At 40.0% G+C, this 18,714-nt stretch overlaps 1 protein-coding gene across 2 annotated transcripts in view; it reads left to right on the plus strand.

The window, feature by feature from the left end:
* LOC103473798 (mediator complex subunit 13L) overlaps positions 1 to 18,714 on the plus strand; it is a 99,564-nt gene that overhangs the window by 9,367 nt on the left and 71,483 nt on the right. For both annotated transcript variants that reach the window (XM_008424295.3, XM_008424296.3), the window contains exon 2: positions 14,551 to 14,788. In XM_008424295.3, the coding sequence (XP_008422517.2) occupies positions 14,551 to 14,788 (238 nt within the window). The remainder of the gene's footprint in view (positions 1 to 14,550; positions 14,789 to 18,714) is intronic.

An 18,714-nucleotide genomic window follows, 5' to 3' on the forward strand; every position in this document is an offset into this window, starting at 1 on the left:
TAAATGTTATGACGGTGTAGATTACAGGTGACGCTGAGACCGCGCCACCGTCAAGGGAACAAAAAAAGTGCAGGTTTCCAAGGCAGCATCTTTGTCTTCTGCTGCATGCCCCGCGGAGCATCTCCATCTGGCTGATTCGCACTAAACAATCCACCCCCTACGCCCAACCTGTGCTCTTGGCTTTGCTTGCTTACAGTCCAGACAGATAGAGCTGGCTTCACCTTGAGTATATATGAGGTCCTCCTACTAATCTGCCCCTGTCACTGCTGTGGGAATTCCTTGTCATCGCAATGGGAGAACATCCCGACAGTTTGAACACTGTAACTCAGAGAAAGAGAGAGAGAGAGAGAGAGAAAAACAGGCATTCGGGCTGCTGTAAAGAAAATGATTTGTGAGTCAGCCTCGCCGTGGGTCAGAGAAACAGGGTGGAGTGTAAGCTGGAAACAGGAAGGCCGGGATCTTCTCACTTCTGTTTTTACAACACATCTCTTTTCTAGTAAATTCTCCGGAGCGTAGTCATGGATCTTATCTGAGCAGCAGGCTTGTCAGAGCCCTGCCACAGAGGTGAAGAACAGTTCAAAGGCGGAGTGGGAAGAGAGAGAGAGAGGGAGGGGAAGGAGGAGACGCGGGACGGGAGGGGAACCACCGCTGGTCCCGGAGCTGGAATTGGGACAGGATGGGCTGGTGTTTTTTTTTTCCTTTTTTTTTTTTTTTTCAGCATGGTGGCTTGAGTGTGAAATATGTAAGCCCTGCAGTGCCAGCTGTGTTCTATTCTTAGTGCCTGCTGGTGTTTCAGCATGTGTGCAGGGCGAAAGAAGGCTGTGTGTGAAACGAGGATTGGCAGGAATGGGCGGGAAGTGGTGCCATCAAATGCCTGCGAAAGCGAGAAAGTCGGCTCGTTAGCCAGACATGCATACTAACCGCTAATATCACTCGATGTTGCTTTATTTATTTATGCTAAATAAAATATGCTGTGAAATATCTAACTTATTCCAGCGCAAGGCAGGGTTTAAGACATATAAGTTGAGCTTTCCATTTTATCGGTTGAATAAATTATCTTTTTATATTATTTGTCAGCATCGTTATTTTTAATGTACAAGTTGTAATTCTAACTCCAATACTGCTGCCTCATGCGTAATACAAAGTGCTAGGTCTTTATTGACATTACTGACGGCTTACATTCAATAACTTATGTTATTCCATGCATCCATTAGTAAACATGCCGCTACATTATTCAAATTCAGAATATGTTGAGAAATATATTGTCATTGGCTTGTATTGCTAATAGTGTGCAACAATTATCAAATCTCACTGATTTTCTTGCATTAAACTGGAATATGTGTGAATAATTCTCAGAACTCCAAGCAGGCTTTTGTTGATATGCACATTGAATAAATATCAATTTATTTTTACCTTAAGTAAGTATATCAGAAAAACGTTTATTCGTAAAAAAATTTTTTTGATGGCGTCTCCTCTCGTTTGCCTTTCAACCTTTTTTCAGTCATTTTGTCCCATTTAGTTTCTGATATTAAACATTTACAACACCTATATACGTCTACAGCATCATTGAAGAATCTCTCTTGGAACCTGCGGGGGGCCTAAGTAGTAGCAAAGCTTGCTCATACGCCAGGCTGGCCCTGCTTAAGGTGTTGCTACACTGCCTTCTAATGAGGCCAAATTCCTGAAGCTCAGTGTTGTTTTCAAAGACACTTTCTAAAACCATAAAATGTGTAGATCTGGGTATTTCTTCGCCATCAAACAGGAGTAACTCAGGGAATTGTCTGCAGAAGATCTGTTTTCAGTCTCCTCACCTGACTGCCCACATATCGACAGGGAGAATTTCTTTAAAGGGAGATCCTGCCCCGCTTGTAACTGGGCAAATATTTTCTGCAAGCCAGACAGCTTCGCCGATATCATGGCTGGCTGGGATTCAGCAGCAGTTAGCAGCGCTCTCAGGTTAAAGGATGTCAGTGCTGCGGAACGAGAGAGAGGGGGGAGAGAAACAGAAAACATTAACGTTGCCTGGCGTGCTGTTGCAAATTCTAATTATCACATGTTGATCTTCCATTGAGAGATTATCCGCAACCGATCGGACGGGTGCTTGATGAGAACAAACACATTATGCACAGACGGTTGATTCACAAGCGTTTGTGTTGCATTGATTCTCTCTGCTCTGCCGAATGGCGCTCTCTCCCGTCGTGAATTAGACAGACGCTCATGATTTTTCAGATGTTAATGAAAATTTGTACAGCTCTATTTCAGTGCTGGCTTGCTTTACAGGATGAATGGGCAGTGCAGGACAATAGAGACGCAGACAGGTTTTTGTGGAAGTGTCTGAACAGGCGTGACAGAGGGAAGTTGGACTTTCTAAGGTGGTCCACACAGACAAGTGCAGCCAAAGTTGTCTTGGGAATAATATATTGTGAGGCGCATAAGCTGTGTGACTGCTCTCATATTTGTATTGCTCGGCAGATAACTTCTAGCATTAAAGCTCAGATTGGCAGCCACTCCTGGTTAGTAAGTAAACAACAGATTTGAGACAGCAGTCAGGCGAGTTGCAAGTTGGAACTTGTTCAGGTGTGACCTGCGGAGATGTTGACAGGCCGGCCCAGGCTACGTCCTGCATGCTCGTACACAGGGTTATTTATAGTTTTTCTACTGATATTTTGATGGCTAAGAAAAGAAAATTAAATGTTGACTTTTGCATTGCTGTCTTTTATTTTTTATTATTTTGCAGCGGAAAAAGAAAAAGAAATTAAAAATCAATGCAGGAAATTAGAAGCCAAATGAGACATTTTTCATTCTGCTTCTGCTCCATTTGCCCAGTTTCAAGAACAATAAAACTGGCTGCTTCTTATGGCCAATTCAGAAGCCACCATGCAGTGCTAATTGCACAATTATTGGACTAAAATTACCAGAGTAATTTTTAAACACAAGTTAAGCAGTTCTCTAACTGCTCTCAGTCAGTAATCCTGCTGTATGAAGCCATAATCATCTGGTAAATTTGAGCTCATGAATTCCAGCTGCAGGAGAACAAATTGAGCTTTTTGTTCTGCCCTAGAAATGCCAACACACAAGTACACACGCACAGATTTTTAGAGTACAGTAAGGGACTTATGGTGTTATTTTTCTACTGTAACCCTGGAGACAGAAATCTCTAAACTTGAGCTTACTGAATTCGTACAGATGTTTTATGTTGCCTAGTAACTGTTTTTCCCTCTCTTCTTGTTTTTCTTCTTTGTGTCTCTGGGTTTTTATTTATTCCTCTGCAGCTCTCTTCCCTTCGTTGCTTCTAGTTTAACAAAAAATTACGACAAAATTGTTTATTTTCACGTGAATAATTTAAGCAGAGACCACCTGACTGTCCCCGATGCTCCAGTTGGTTTTATTCTGCTAATGGCCGTGGCATCCTATTGGTTCCTCCGCCACTGTTCCTCCTTCTGCCTGCTTCTCTTTGTGTCAGGTGAGAGAAGTCGTGGCTTTGCGAAGGGCTTTCTGCCGTGTGATTGGCAGGTCTATCCGTCACTCAGCCCCTGGGACCCTCGCTCGCTCTAATTAGGTCGCTTGGCTTGCTCACCTCCCAGAGCTGGATGCTACAGCAGAGCACAGATCAAATGACAGCCCCTTGTTTTTGTGGGGGACATTTAAAGGTGGCGGCAGAAGGTAGAGGGAAGGCATCTGTTTGGCGTCCACAGCACCCACACAGAAACCTCCTTTTTCACACACGTTGTGCTTTTCATCACTTTTTTCCCCCCCTGCCTCCCGTGTGTGATAATGTGCGTTGCTCTTGATTTGTGTTGCAAAATGCCATAGGGGAGTACGGCTCCTTGTGGGTTAATTTGATTTCATCGGGTTAATTGATGAAGGGGAGGGAGGGAGTCGATGCGTGGTCTTATTTCTGCCACTGGCTGTTCTAATTGGTGACTTCTCAGTGTTAGTTGCACAGACTTTGCTCCAGACGATCTCGTTTTTCTTTATCTTAAAGAAAAAATCAAACACAAATTAGACGCTAACAAAGGACGAGCGTCAACTGTGTATATTTGCTGCGCGAACAAAGTGCAATGCGATTTCATACAGAACTTAATTGTTTTGTTTTTTTTATATATTTTGCATTTGTTACTATTTGATCTGACACCACAAACAAAACATCTGAAGCCGAGATTGTGCAGATAATGTGCTGTCTGTATCTAGTCTCTTTGACATTAAAACCAACCCAGCGTTACGCTTGTTGATTACTTTATTTGAAGGAGCAGCAAACAGTCTGGCTCACATCAATAAGATAAAATTGCAAGTAGGTGGCTTGAGTCGTGGCACTGCTGGAATGAAGAACGGTGAACTAAATGTAACCCACACATATCAGGTATTGGTAAAACAAACAACGGATATTGTCTTCCCCTGAATATGAGCAGTTTCTCAACATCTAAACAGATTAGACGTGGATGAAAAAGGGATACCTTTCATATTAAGTGTTTTGCATGTGCCACAGTACGTAAAACCGCTGATATAGTCTGCCTCTCAATAGGCTAAAGTGCCTTCTTTGTTAGGAGGAGGCTCTCACGTTGTTAGAAGTAGGGGATGCTATATTAACCACAAACCCAGTCAGATGTAAGATCAGTCGCATTAGCTGCACTTGTTGTTGAATTGCGGCCGTAAGAAAGCTCAAACAGCAGAATCACGGGTGGGCTGGGCTGGGCTGACGTGACATTCTCACAGTAAGCATGATAATCGTGAGAAAGAATAGTTTCACAATATTAACACCAAAAATCAAAACCAAAATATTTAGCACAATCAAAGTGAAGAACCTCTTGTTGCTTCTGCTTTTTTCGACTAACTGGGCATAATGTTACAGTCTAAAGAGTAACATAAGAATAACATAAGGTGGTTAATTAGTCAGGATATCTGCTCAGGTAGCTAGCCTGCAGTTGGTTAGTGCTCTTAAAGCTGCAGTATGTAACTTTTCTAAAAAATATGTTGTTTTTTTTAAACATATTTCTCAAAACTATTGCCACTATTGCTACTACTATCTTCAGAAATACACAGAATGGTCAGAAGCAACCAATCAGAGGCAGGAGAAGGGTCTTAGCACTGTTGATCACACTTGTGTATGCGCTGCTTGGTGTAAGGATTGTTCACAAGCTTAAGATTGTTGTTTTGCTACAGCTGTGCTTATGGCAGAGAGACGACTTACTGTTAAGGGGAAATTTTTTATCTGTCGTCATTGGTTGGCTATGCTAACTAGCCAGAAATTTATCCAAACTGCAGGATTTGTGAAAAGTGTAGCTTATGCTCACATAGGCATGAACACATTGCAGTCACCAAGCTCCTAGCTTTAATGGCACGTACCATGGCTATTGTCTGTATTAAAAAGCTGAGTTTATCTAAAACCTTAGCCGTTTACGTGTGTTGTTCATGCCACTACTAGTACGTAATTTCAGTGTGTGGACGACACTAGGCAAAGTACTCTACTCTCCATACAGCGAGTTGTTAAAACTCTAGCTGTACCACAGAGCTAATATCACAGAGCTAATATCAGTGGTCTTTCTTATCTCCACTCTTATCAGCCCAAATAAAAATAAATCATGCTTCTGGGTTGGCTGCATTGTGCCTAGTTATTTAAACTTCCCACACTGCATTTTCTTTCCATTGTTTTGAATATTTTCTTTGAAAAAAATCTGTGGATTTTTGAGAAATACTCAAATAAGTGAATTTACAATTTTGAACCATGAGTAGATGGTCTACTGTATACCTCGTTTACCTTATTCCCCACTTGATTGTGACTTCTTATTGAGAGTTACAATAAGAGTCCCATTTAAAAGGAAGTGACAAACACACAGCAGGTAAAGAGACTGGTGAGTTCTGCCGCGAGTGGAAGAAACTCGACTACGGAGATTGTTTCTGAAAAGTAGAGTATGGGGAGATCCCCGTTTAGATGATTTATCTCTCAGGAACCACAAGGACAAGGAATCTGCATCAACATCTTGGTGAGAAATCACTTAGCTTGTTTGTTTTTTTTTCAGTTCTTCTATGAGTAAAAAATGTGCAAATCAACACATCATCGCTCCTTATAAGGACACAGTCCAAACTGCATTTTCCTGAGTGGAACACTTTGGTTCAGCTAAGCCAACAAGGCTATGACTAAGAGAGTGTGCTTGTTGATGAGATTTAAGCACCTCGGATTTATGAACATGAAGGTCTAGGCCTTCAGCAGCGCACAAGCAAAGCTAACACATATTTTCTTGGCTTTTTCCTCATGCATGGTGAAGAGTTCACATTTCGGTTCATCTTATATCAAGGCAGTTCCCTGACAGAAGAAGTATCGCCATTTCAGATCTTGTCTGTGAAATCCTTTCTGTGTAGAGTTAAGGGTTGTAATGTTTTAAAAACATGCATGTGTAGTGACCTACTGGTTTTATATAGAGTTTAAGAGAGAGTTTGATTGTAATTGGTGGGTTATCCCACTGGACCAGTGAGCTTCCCAAGTTATATCCCACATTTCACCTGACACCAGCTGGATCAGTCTCCTGCTTCCACCGTATGAAAGTAAACTATGAGAATGATGAATGAACAAATGCATTAAAAGCGACTCACAGGAACTGCAAAATGAAGTCAGGGACACAAAAGTTTGCTTAATACCTTTCAGGAAGCACTTCACATACACAGCCCGCTGAAATCGCAAATTGTTCAAAACCTCAATTCATGTGGCAAACGAGCTGAAATATTTTCATCCTCCAGAGCCATTCCTAAAAGGTGCATTTCACAGATTCTTTTCTCTCAGCCTTTCTGTCTTTGCTGTCTGCAGAAGGATTTCCTTCTCATTTCAAGATTACTGGAACGACAAATATTTTAATCACTAGGTGGATGGTTTCCTCATGTTCATAACCAGTTTCTGTGTGAGGAAAATATGCCACACATTAACGGCTTTTGATTATTTTACAAGAACCTTGAGATCCAAGCACGGTTGGGATAGAAATGATGATGCATCCTGAGCTCACAGTGGTGTCAGAGGTTTGATGAACTACTTGTAAAACAAATGTAGTGCATAAAGATAGAAATGTTGTCATTTGTTCGAATTTTCTTTTAATGCTATAGAGGCAGTGTGATGTATACTTGCTCTTTCTTAGCCTAAAAATATTCATTTTTTACTTCAGTGTTTACTCTGAAAAAAGACATGAAGAAGACTAGAATAAGGCAAAAAAAAGAGCAGAAGATTCTCCACATATTCAATAGGCATCTGTGACAGCGAGAGAGTGCTAAGAGATGAGAGTGAGAGTGAAGACGAGGAAGATAATAGAGGTGAGGGTAAGGTCAAAGCTCCAGTCCGTATTGGCAATTGAAGGAAAAAGCTCTTGTTTTTGGTTCTGCACTCAATCAGAGATTGAACTGGTGGACCTGCCGAACACGGGGCTTAGAGCAGTTCAGATTTTATTGACAGAGAAACAAAATTCACCATCTTATTTGTCTTTTCCTTTTCATGCCACTGCTTTTTTTTTAAGAAGCAGAGGCAGAGAAGGATCTATGATTTCTTGCACAGTGAAATGCAGCAAGGACTAAGATGTGATCTTGAGGTAAAAGCAGCAAATCAAAAATAAAGGGACTCCAAATAGAGGACTCTCCCCCCCTCCACCCCCAAGTTATTTCTTCTCATATCAGCCTTTATGATGCAATGCATTTTCAATTTAGTAGCATTTGCCTGAAATATTGCCAACAACCCGCTTTAATTTGTTTCCACACTGTCTTTATCACCCCTAATTGGATAAATTAAAGCTTGTTTTTATTGATTATATTTTAACTGGTATTGTAAATGCTCTGCATCTGTTTTTAAGTAGATCCAGTCAGATGCATTTACATTCCTGACAGATTTTCTGCTATGTGTTACAAGTGATAATGGTTTCAAAATAAATATGAGAACTGGCAGTCTGTTATCAGATGATTTGACACGGATGTTTATTTCTGCACACACAATCGTGTAAACACGCAGCTATCGTGTTTTCCAAATGCATTCATACCCCTTAAACTTTTCACATTCATCATGTCATGACAACAAACTTTAATGTGTTTTATTTGAGTTTTATGTGACAGACCAACAAAAAGAAGTGCAAAGGTTTGAACTGGAAGGAGTAGTATGAATACTAAATGTGTGATGTTCAGTCAGTGCTTTGAAGAACCATGTTCAGCTTCAGTCACAGATGTAAGTCCTTTGGAGAATTTCTTTACCAGCTTTGCACATCCAGAGTTTGAACTGGAGCAGATTTTTACAGATTGGTAAAAAAAAATGTCAGTCAGATTGGATGGAAAGCATCTTTTAACAGTGATTTTTAGGTCCAGCCACAATTCTGGATTTTATTTTGGCCTGGACTTTGAATGGATCAAAAACATTCCATTGTAACTCTGGCTGGAGCTTTTTTACTGCTGAGAGGTGGACTTCTGGTCCTCTCTCAAGTCTTTTGCGCTGTGTCAAAGGTTTTCTTTCAAAATTGCCTTGTTTGTAGCCCCATCCATCTCCTTTGAAATAAAATAAACACCCACAGCATGATGCTGCTTACACTATGTTTCACTGTAGGGATGAATTTTTTAAGGTCAAAGGTCAGCAGACAGCTTTCTTCCACATGTTTACTTTGTCCACTCCATGACTTAGGGGAAACTGCGCAAACAGATTCTTATGACTTTTACTTCAACAATCTTTTTTTTTATTTTTTATTTTTATGTTTGGGATTTTACTTTGTATTATTTTTGGATTACAGTGAGCATCACATTTGATGTAAGATGTTCAAATGTTACTTAGTTTTATAACCAAATTATGCAATTCTCTGTGTTTCATAACAGCAAAAACATTATAAAAAGTCAAATTCCTGAACACCTTTCCGAGGGGCAGTAAATGAACGTAGATCGGCAGGCGGATCTCAGCTTTGTTCTCTGATGCATGACTGTACATCAGCTGGAAAACCACTCTGCTTCCCAAACACAGAAGTGTTTTTCAAGCACTTCTGTTCTGCTCATTCTCATAGCTGCTCAGCGGGATGTGGGCGTGCAGCATCGGCGTTACTGTGTCTGGATGCTGCCTGCAAGCATGTAACTGCAGCTCTTTTCCCTTTCCTGCAACCGTGCCCCTGCTAATTATTCAGAGGAGTTCAGCGGGGTGTTAGGACAGCGTTTTCCACATGGCCGATAAATACACAACACCTGCGTTTGCATAGCCTCTGGCCACCGATTAAACCAGGAAATATAAATGATCTTATAAGCTGCTAACAGTGAGCCTTTTTTTTTCTTCTTTTTTTTGCTACACTACAAAAATGAAAAGAAAAAATAAGCGTTTCACATTGTTATTTGACAGTGAGGAATAATGGATTAGGGTCGTTTCACATTCGTGTCATGAAAGGGGAATGTTCCACTACGATCATAAAACATGCATCATATAGATTCTGAGAGATGTATCTTGAGATGTTTCAACCAGTTTGCACGCTTATCATGATCTGGTACCCAGCTTAGGCAGTTTTAGTGAAATACTATTAATTAAGCTTATTTGCCTATTCATGGATTCCCTTAACGAGAGGAAGAAGATTGAAATATAATATTTATTACCCTTCTAAAATATCTTATCATCATCCGACTGATGTTGGAATTTAGCTGAAACGAGCACAGCTCCTCTCTCATCTCTTTGCGTTTCGCGGGAGAGAGAGAGAGAGAAAAATGTTTCCGAGATGAGTAATTTTCTGTCTTACATGTCTGGAGAGGCCCATTTATCAATGAGTTCGAAGGAGAGCTTGTTTTGCTTTTTAACACAACTGGTGCGCCTTAGCTGTGAATATATTTCCTGATGTCGTGCTTGTCCCCCCCCTCCGCCCCAAACCCCTGTCTTTGCCTTAGCATTCAGCAGTTGGCAGACAGCTGCGCCAAACACTGGAGGAACTTTTGACATTGACTGGGAGTGACGAGGCAGTGCAAGCAGATGTCTTTCTCTTTGCTTTGGGACAAACAGCATCCTTGACCTTGTCATGGCTAATTTTAGTGCTTGGCTTATCACAGCGCCAATGTTTATGTCTTTCATTACACATGCTGTCATTACAGGAGGGACATCCTTGTAATTATGGGTGCACTCTACTGTTTGGATGCTCACAGGGGTCATGCTCACGGCTTAGTTTGTGCTCACCTTTAGGACGCTCCGTTGAAGGTTAGATCTGTAGAAGTCAAATGTTTTATGCAGATTTTATTTTATTTTTTATTTTTTTGTACTTAAATTTACATAATCATGCTTAGTGCCTTCCTCCACAATCGTCAAACCTGAGAAGCGGGCTTTTCTTCAACCACTCAAACACTCTGCAGGCTTTGTTTTCCTTTCAGCTGCCTCTTTCTACCTGTCCTAGTGTGAAAATGGGTCAGTATTTTTCTGTTCTCGGTTGTCGTCGGATGGCTCGGTGCCCAGGCTAGTGTGCCAAACACGATCCTCACAGCTGGGTGGACACAGGGGAGAAGAGGAGGGCAGTGCAAAGTGTTGAGACCCCAGCCCCTCCACTTCTCCCCCACCCCTGCATGCCAAATCTCTTTCCTGCTCGGCAATGCCTTTTGTGAACCGCGCTCATTCATGCACAGTTGCACACACAAAGACACCAACAAACATAGTAAAAAGTTTCCAAAGCACAGAGTGTTTTCATGGAAAAAAAAAATGGAGTATGCATCTGTTTCTGAGGAAAACAGAAAACAAATACATTTGTAAGACATCTACTTTCATGTTTATCAATGGCATTAAATCCATATAAAAATTTTCTGATGAATTTGAATTCTTTGTTTTATAGACTTTTAAAATTAAGAGCTGGCTGCACATGTTTTAATTTTATGTTTTTTTTGTTTTTTTTTGTCTTTTACACACTTTTAAATATTTACATTCACTCCTAATAATACTTCCTTAAATCTCACTTAGTTTCCAAGTGCAGTCACTTTCTGGAGAAAAGTTTCATTGTAGCGTCTTCTTGGTAGCATCATGATAAGGGTCTTATTCAGCGCAGATGTGTTACTTTTGGAAAATGTATGGACCTTGCATTGAAAACCAATAATGAATACCAGGAAAGCAACCAACTGAGGAGATATCTACCAAGTTCTGAAAAGAAAAGCTGTCAAATGTTTAACCAGAATTTTGCAAGAACCTGGCTGATGGCTACGAACGCCTTGAGGTTTCTCTGCAACTTGCTAAGTGATATGAAACCAAATATTAGTGGGGGATGTTTGTATTTATTTGAGCATGTATGTATAATTTTGACAATGTGTGGATTAGAGAAAATCCACAGAAACCTCAGCTGTGTGCAATACGTATTACGTGTAATCATTCCCCCCTGGAAGAGGAATCAATCAGAGGTTTCTAAAAGTCAAAATTTATTTCACATAAAAAATATTAGCCTTGATGAGTGTATGCAAACTTGTAACTTGGATCCGTTACTGGTAAAAGCAACACAAACGGTATCCAGATAGTAATGTTCTGCTTGTTTCTCCCTCCCTCATGAGTCAACATGCTGGTTCTTCAGCTTGACTTCACTCAGCTGTTCCTCTCATATCCATTTTTATGCCTTGCTGTCTCTCTCCTCGTCTCTCTGCAGCGATTACACTATTTAGTCTTCCTCAAGTGAAGCGATGCCGTGTGCGAGGTTCTAACTGCTTATCAGCGAGACACTGACTGATCTTAAACATTTTCACAAGCCTTGTAGTCATGTAAACAGGAAGAGTGCAAAAGCTGACAGCGACTGTGGAGTTATTGATGAAACGAGCTCTGTCTGATCAGCATTTTTATCTGAAAGCGCAATATGTAAAAAAAAAAGCAGACTTCAAAATCAGATAATGGATTTACAAGACAGAATCTTGAAAAGTAAATCTGCTGTATATATATATGTATATAGATACATGTATATCTATATATATATACAACAGATTTATATAATGTGAAAATTAAGATGTACACTCCTACTAAAAAGAGACATATTCATGTGAAACAACAGAATGAAAAAGCTGAAGTGGCCTGGTTGCATTTGCACACTCGTAAACTTATCAGCATCACACATCTAGACGTAGCAACATTTGCTCTCGCTGCCTGGCAAAAGTTGTCTGAATACCTCAGATTGTAAAGACATCTCTTGTCAACAACCATCTGCAGGTCACATCACATGTTTCTGGTAAAATTTAGCACCAGACTAAATGCCTATAGGCCATTCCTAGACAATAATTGTCCTCTCACAAAGTCCTTCTTTGATTTGGGTGTATGCTGTGTGGATTTATAGCTGAAATGAACTGTTTATAATTTCATCACTTCACTTAAGAAGTCCTACTCCTTTTGAAGAAACCTAACCCCAGTGCTGTCTGAGGTAGCTGGTTTATTCTCACAAAAAGAATTGCATAGCTACAACAATCTTTAAATTATTTCTTTAAGATATTTTTCAGGAACTTCCAGGAAAGATTAGCACTTAGGGTTGGTCTTTCCGAACTGTATGATGTGTTATGATACATCCAGAAATCCTTTCCATAAGTCCCTAGTAGTTGACTGCTATGTAACCAAGTGTCCAAATGAGCTTTGCATTTGCAGCAGCTGTGTCTCAGGGCTGTCCTGATGTTAGATGTGTGTTTTTATAAAGAGATCTGATGCTCTCTTTCTGGAGTCCACATTTCTAAAAATCTTCACAGCATGCTTAGAAACTGTTACCCTGCCCCTTAGGAAGCGTACACAATCACAACGGAGGAATGTTCATTACAAGTGTATCTACACATGACAGCGTCTGGCTCGGTTTCAGTTTCCTGCTACACTTTATGGAGTATTTACATACAATAACAAAACTTCCCTCTTAAGCATCTGATAAACAATAAGACGGCTGATGTTCCTTTTCTCCTATTTTTTTTTTTTTTTTACAACAACCTTGTGTTGCTCCTAAGCTGTTGAGTCCTTGTGATGAGTTCAGTTTGTTGCAGTAGAATGTTGTGAGGAAAGTAACATTTTTGTTTTGGTTGAGGACAAATGTTTGGAAAGGTGAAAACTTCTGGAGATGATCATGAATTCATTAGTGCTTTGTACATTAGCCTGGCAGCAAATGAACCAAAGAAGAACTCAAAATGTCAGTCATTCGGCCATGTGGCTCACTGCCCAGGGCAGCAACCTGCCAGTGAGCAGCCCCTGATTTTGGAAAATCAATTAATCAGTTTTGCCCTACAGAATGTTTATATTGCTGATATGGAAGGTATGTGATGTGCCCAGCTGTGTTGTCCAGTGTTATCACTGTAATAATTGCTAATAATATGAAGTCAGTGTCTTATTTAGAGTCTTTAAAGCGCAACACACATCAGTGACATAGAAATGAAGCTTTAATTACTTTCTACCTCAGTCTACACTAGCAGGTGTTTTTTTTTTGCTATCGATGAAAACCTGCAGAAATCATTTCACTGACTGATTGACGGGAGCAGCTGTTTCCCTGAACTTCCACGGCAACATAGATGGCCGCATGCTGATGAAAGTCCCACTTTTTATACAGACGCTTGCTGCTCTGCAGTCACTTTCACCCATGTAGTCCTATAGTTTAGAGAAGTGCTGGAGTTCGCTCTTTCAGCAACATCCATGCACAGCATGTGTCATAACTCTGCTTTCTCCCTCGTCAGCAGCACCAGTGACATCATGTGACATCATGACAACCAGTTGGTGTAATGTTGAAAACTTCAGCTTTTCCTGTATACTTGTCTGTGATGTCTGACATTTTATTAATTATAACTTCATCACACCATGGCCTACATATTTCGATCACCAGTAAACGAGGCCGCTGCTGATATTTAGAACATGTTCGTCTCCACTTCTGCATTTTCAGAACTTTACCCAAATATTAATTATTGATGTAAAACGTTAAACTCTGTCTTCGGTGATCAAGATTTGCTGTCGTTCTCATTTCCGTTAAAGATTCAGAAAAATTCTGGAAATTCCACACCTTTCAGCCCAATACACTCAGATTATTTAAATTAGATGCATCAAAAGTGAAGCGTGTACCTGGCAGGACTTGACGTTACATAAAATTAGCTTCATTACTTCAGATTTAGACCTGTGTAACACAAGCTTTTCATTAGGCCTCCAAACATGGCAAGACAGAAAACAGAAGCTTTTAGTATTTATTCGGGGAAAAATTGTCCAAGCCAATATGGCAAAATTGTTCGGTATTTAAAAAAAAAGACAAATTACTTCAAACTGTCTAGTGTCAAACTCAAAGGGATATTACTGTGTAATATTTTTTATATTTTGAAACATTTTATACTAGAGTTTTTTGTTCTTACCATTTCATTGACTACTTGTTGGAAAAATAAGTTTTACCTAGAGCAAGATGTCTTAAATAAGACTTTATTGATATATGTGTGTCTGGTAACTGTGCTCAAGCTGACTTGGAGCGTCTTTCTGTTTATAATAGCAACACACACACGCACACACACACACAAGCAAAAATTATTCTGAGCAGACTGTCGTGATAACATTGCCTAACAAGAACTAATTTTTAGCTAAACATTCACTGCTGCAACGCTTTAATCATTACTCTCCTCTTCCAGGCGGAGCTGACGGGCATCAAATGGCGCCGCTACAGCTTCTGCAGCGGTGGGGAGTACGGGCCGGTGATCTCGGCCCCGGCCCAGGACGACCCGGTCCTGCGCAGCTTCATGCACTGCGTACAGGCCAACCTGCTGTGTGTGTGGCGTCGCAAGATCAAGCCCGATGCCAGGGAGTTGTGGATCTTCTGGTGGGGCGAGGAGCCCGACTTCTCTGATGTCATTCATCATGAGCTGAAAGGTGAGAAAGCGAGGGAGGGGAAAGAAAAAAAAAAGCGTGACAGAGATGAAGGATGAGGCTCGCAGCTCTGCTCTATCCGTCTCAATTATTTTTTCATCCCATCGGTTTTTACCTCAGCTTCTATTGTGCTCTCAAAGTTTGGGTTAGAAGCTTGTACACCAGGCATAATTTGATGGCTGCTCTTTATTACGCTGCTCTGACTTATATAGACTGGGGAAATATTGCATGGGATACAGCTATATTGTGGTTTTAGTAGGTTTTTATGAAAAACCGGCTGCAAAATAAAAAGCAAAAAAAAAAAAAGAGATGTAGGTGCATGCTAGGGATGTGAGCTGCTTGAGTGGCAAATGGATCTGAGCATTAAAGTGTGCCTGAACATAATACACTACATGAGCCGCAGAGGCCAACATATAGCAAAGTCAATATTCAGGTTATTTAGTCGGCTGCAGATCGGAGTTGCTGTGCTGTTTGTTCAAGATGTTCTGGAGACATTGATCTGTTTTCTGTGGCGCGCTCCTGTTTTTGAGCCTCATATAGCATAAATGTGAAATGTGTTTGGTTTGCAAACTCAAGCATTTTTGTGCTGCTTCAGGAGTATCGCTGTGATGAAGCACAGAGCGACAGAGTTGGGGTTCTTTTTTTTTTTTTTCTTCTCCCCTTGCTACTGTTTACCGGATACCTGGATTTGTGCCTGTGCATGTTAGTGAAAATTACACTGCGATATCTCACTTTGGAGAGTGCTACTGTCAGCATTATTGTCCCTATTTATAGAGACATTTGCATTATCTCCCCACGCACGTGTATGGCTGTCCAACATATCGACCGAGCCACAGGAAGACAGTGGGGGAAAGGAGAGGGATTATAATGGGCTTGGTTTTGCAGAACAACAGCCAGGAGGGGAAAACAGGTATATTGGTTTGAGAGGTTGAAGCATCAGTTACCTAATAAGCTGACTTGATGTGAAAAGGCCTCTCAGGGGCTGCAGTAAGTATTTGCCAAATGTTATAACTGCTGCTGCAGGGAGAGCCCTTTACTCTGTACAAATGAGCAGCAGAGAGTTATATTTGCATCAAGCTGTACTTGCGTACAAATAAGTGCACCGTCCTGCAGTGGCACACAATGGCCTCCCTAAATAATGCATTTTGTCGTACTTATTGATTTCGAAAGATCCACACGGGCTACTAACTATCATAACACAATGAGTCAGTGTGGCGAGAGGAGGAGGCAGCGATTTGATTTTGAGAGCAAAAACTTTATTACCTGAAGCCATAAAACGAGAATGTAGGAGGGTGAAATTTTAGCATTACCTCACCAATTTAAGCGCTGCTAATGGCTGCCGAAAATATTGATTATGACTCTCTTTGAGGTCCAGTAAACTTGATAATAACGGAGACAATTCTATTACATTTTATGGCTATTGATTCGGCGCTGCTGCAGTTGTCACTGCTTTCAAAAGTGTGATTTTATTTGTCTGTTTATTCATTCAGACAATAAAGACATAATCAGAAGATTGGTGTGTCAAAGGGCGTTTTTTTCCCGCCCCCATGTCTCGGGTTTATGGAAATTTTTTGCTGTTGGAGAAATTAATTGTGATCTTATATTGTTTGAGCTTTGTTGTTTCAAAACCTACCGTAATGTTAAGGTGATTAAAAAGTACATATTTCTAAATACAAAGTTGGTTGTTGAAATGATTACTCCTAAAGCTGCAGACTGCAAATCTACTACTTATAAATGGACTAAGCTTACATAGAGCTTTTCCAGTTAAATTGATCACCCAAAGCGCTTTACACTATTATACATTTAGTAGTAGCGGAAAAGTTTTTGTAAGGGTAAATTCGCATACAAAGAATCATGTTTTATATTGGACTAGTAATGACACCAATCAGAGTTTTGCAGCAGAGTTCACCGTTTTTTGTAAGAACTATAATTATTGCTGTTTAAACTTGACTGTCCATTAATTTTCTCTTATAGTCTCTTTTAAATTTACCGTTTTAAAATCATTTTAAAATGGTAAAAATACTGTATGTAAATTAGATTTTTTATTCTACTGCTAACATAATAATTGTAAACAGGTTTTGCATGGTTAGCATTGCTACCTGTAAACACGGCTCTCCCTGTCTATTGGCTACAGAATATGGACCTTTACCTTTGTTTTGACTTTTTAAAGGATAAAACAGAGCAACTTTGTTGTATTATTTTATCTTAAAGTTTGAATAAGCCACAGACATGGCTGAACATGTCTGTATCACACAGTCACATCTTTAATCACCCCACCTATACCAAAACACCTAACTTAGTCCTTACTGAAAAGGAGTTGTGTTACTGCAATCTGCGAGTCTTTAAGGATGGTATGTTCACGCATCAGAAAAGGATAGGATTTTTCAGTTTCTGACCAGCTAATTTCTTCAAACATCGCTGCATAAAATATCAGAAGAATGAAGATTCATGACACTCAAGAGAAACCTGGGTGTATCTGGAAAGTTTAACTAAAAACAGGTGTTACTACTGCAGGCTGTGCTTCAGTATATGCATAAATGTTTCTTTAGGAGAATTGCTTTGGAAAAATATAACAGGTGCTCGCTTACACACAAACACCTACACAGTCGCACAATCCCACAGACACACACCGTCTTCTTTCAGTGATGATAACAAGACTACTTTGCTTATTTTGTAAAATCTCACAGGCTTTTCTTTATAACTCCCATTAAGCGCTGAAAATAGCACTTAGGGTGTGAACGGGATTTTGGTAATTGTTAATTAAGAAGATGCTGGATTTTTTCTCGTAACATGGGGAATATCAGTGTTTTGTCAAGTCTTGGGAAGCTTCACACCTGAACATCTATTTGCTGTGTTTGCTTCTCTTTCCTTCAGTTTTTGTTTTTGTCTCCCTCATCAGATTTTTCTTTTTTTCCTCTAACTTTATCTGATATCTCCTGGTTTTGTGAAGGTGCCTTGTTGCCTTTCAGTTGCAGCAGACTATGTCCTAATAATATCCACGCATTACATGATCAGCTGTTGTTTCAGTTAGTGCTAGAAATCCGAGGTTCTCTTAAAAACGTGGCTTTTGCAAGCATCTTGAAGTAATTTCAGACTAGACAGATGTAAAGAGCTTTTAATAATATAAGATGTACATCAGCTCCTGTGAGAGGTTGCATCAATTACTATTCAATGTTTTCTGTTTATGAAGACCAAAGGGGTTTTCAGAACAAATATCTAGAGGAACCAGTCACAGCAAATTAATGATTGTTGTTGCTAATCGATGCCATATCCACTCACAAATTGTGTGAGTTAATTCCTGCGACGGAGACGCTCTTCCATTCAGAAACGACTGGCTGATTTATGCAGATTTGACAGAACAGCAACAGCTGTCGCTGTGTGAATAATTAGCAGGCTGTTTCATGTTTTGAGTCATAAATGAAAATTAAAGCAGTGCAGATTTCTGTGTGAAAAGGCGAAGACCGATGTCCGTCTGGAAAATTCTTAGAAGGCTTAATTGCTCGGGTGGCAACAGGATGTTTCTTAACACTCGTTACAAAACGGTGCAAAACTAGACTGCGGAATTTTACACAAAATAAAGGATTGTTGGCAATAAGACGTGTAATAACTCCAACAGGCCCTAAAGTAATGCAATTTACGTTGGGGAGCTAATGATTTAAACTTGTGCTTAGTTAAAGAAACTTAAATTCAATTTCGGTACACAGATAAATAACCTGTTTAAGTTTTCAATATGTGGACAATGTTGAAGTGTAACTAAATCTGACCTGCAAATCGAAGAGTAACGGCACATCCGCTCTAGACGCTCAATAACACATTAGAAGAAAAACTAAAGATAACAACAAAACAACCCTAGAATAATCTGCTCCTACACTCTTTGACTCATGTGTTACATTTGTGTCCCAATCTACTTTTGTGACCAAAAGCAAATC

This window comes from Poecilia reticulata, chromosome 12, assembly GCF_904066995.2.
Source record: "Poecilia reticulata chromosome 12, P_reticulata-male-v2, whole genome shotgun sequence".
NCBI lineage: Eukaryota > Metazoa > Chordata > Actinopteri > Cyprinodontiformes > Poeciliidae > Poecilia > Poecilia reticulata.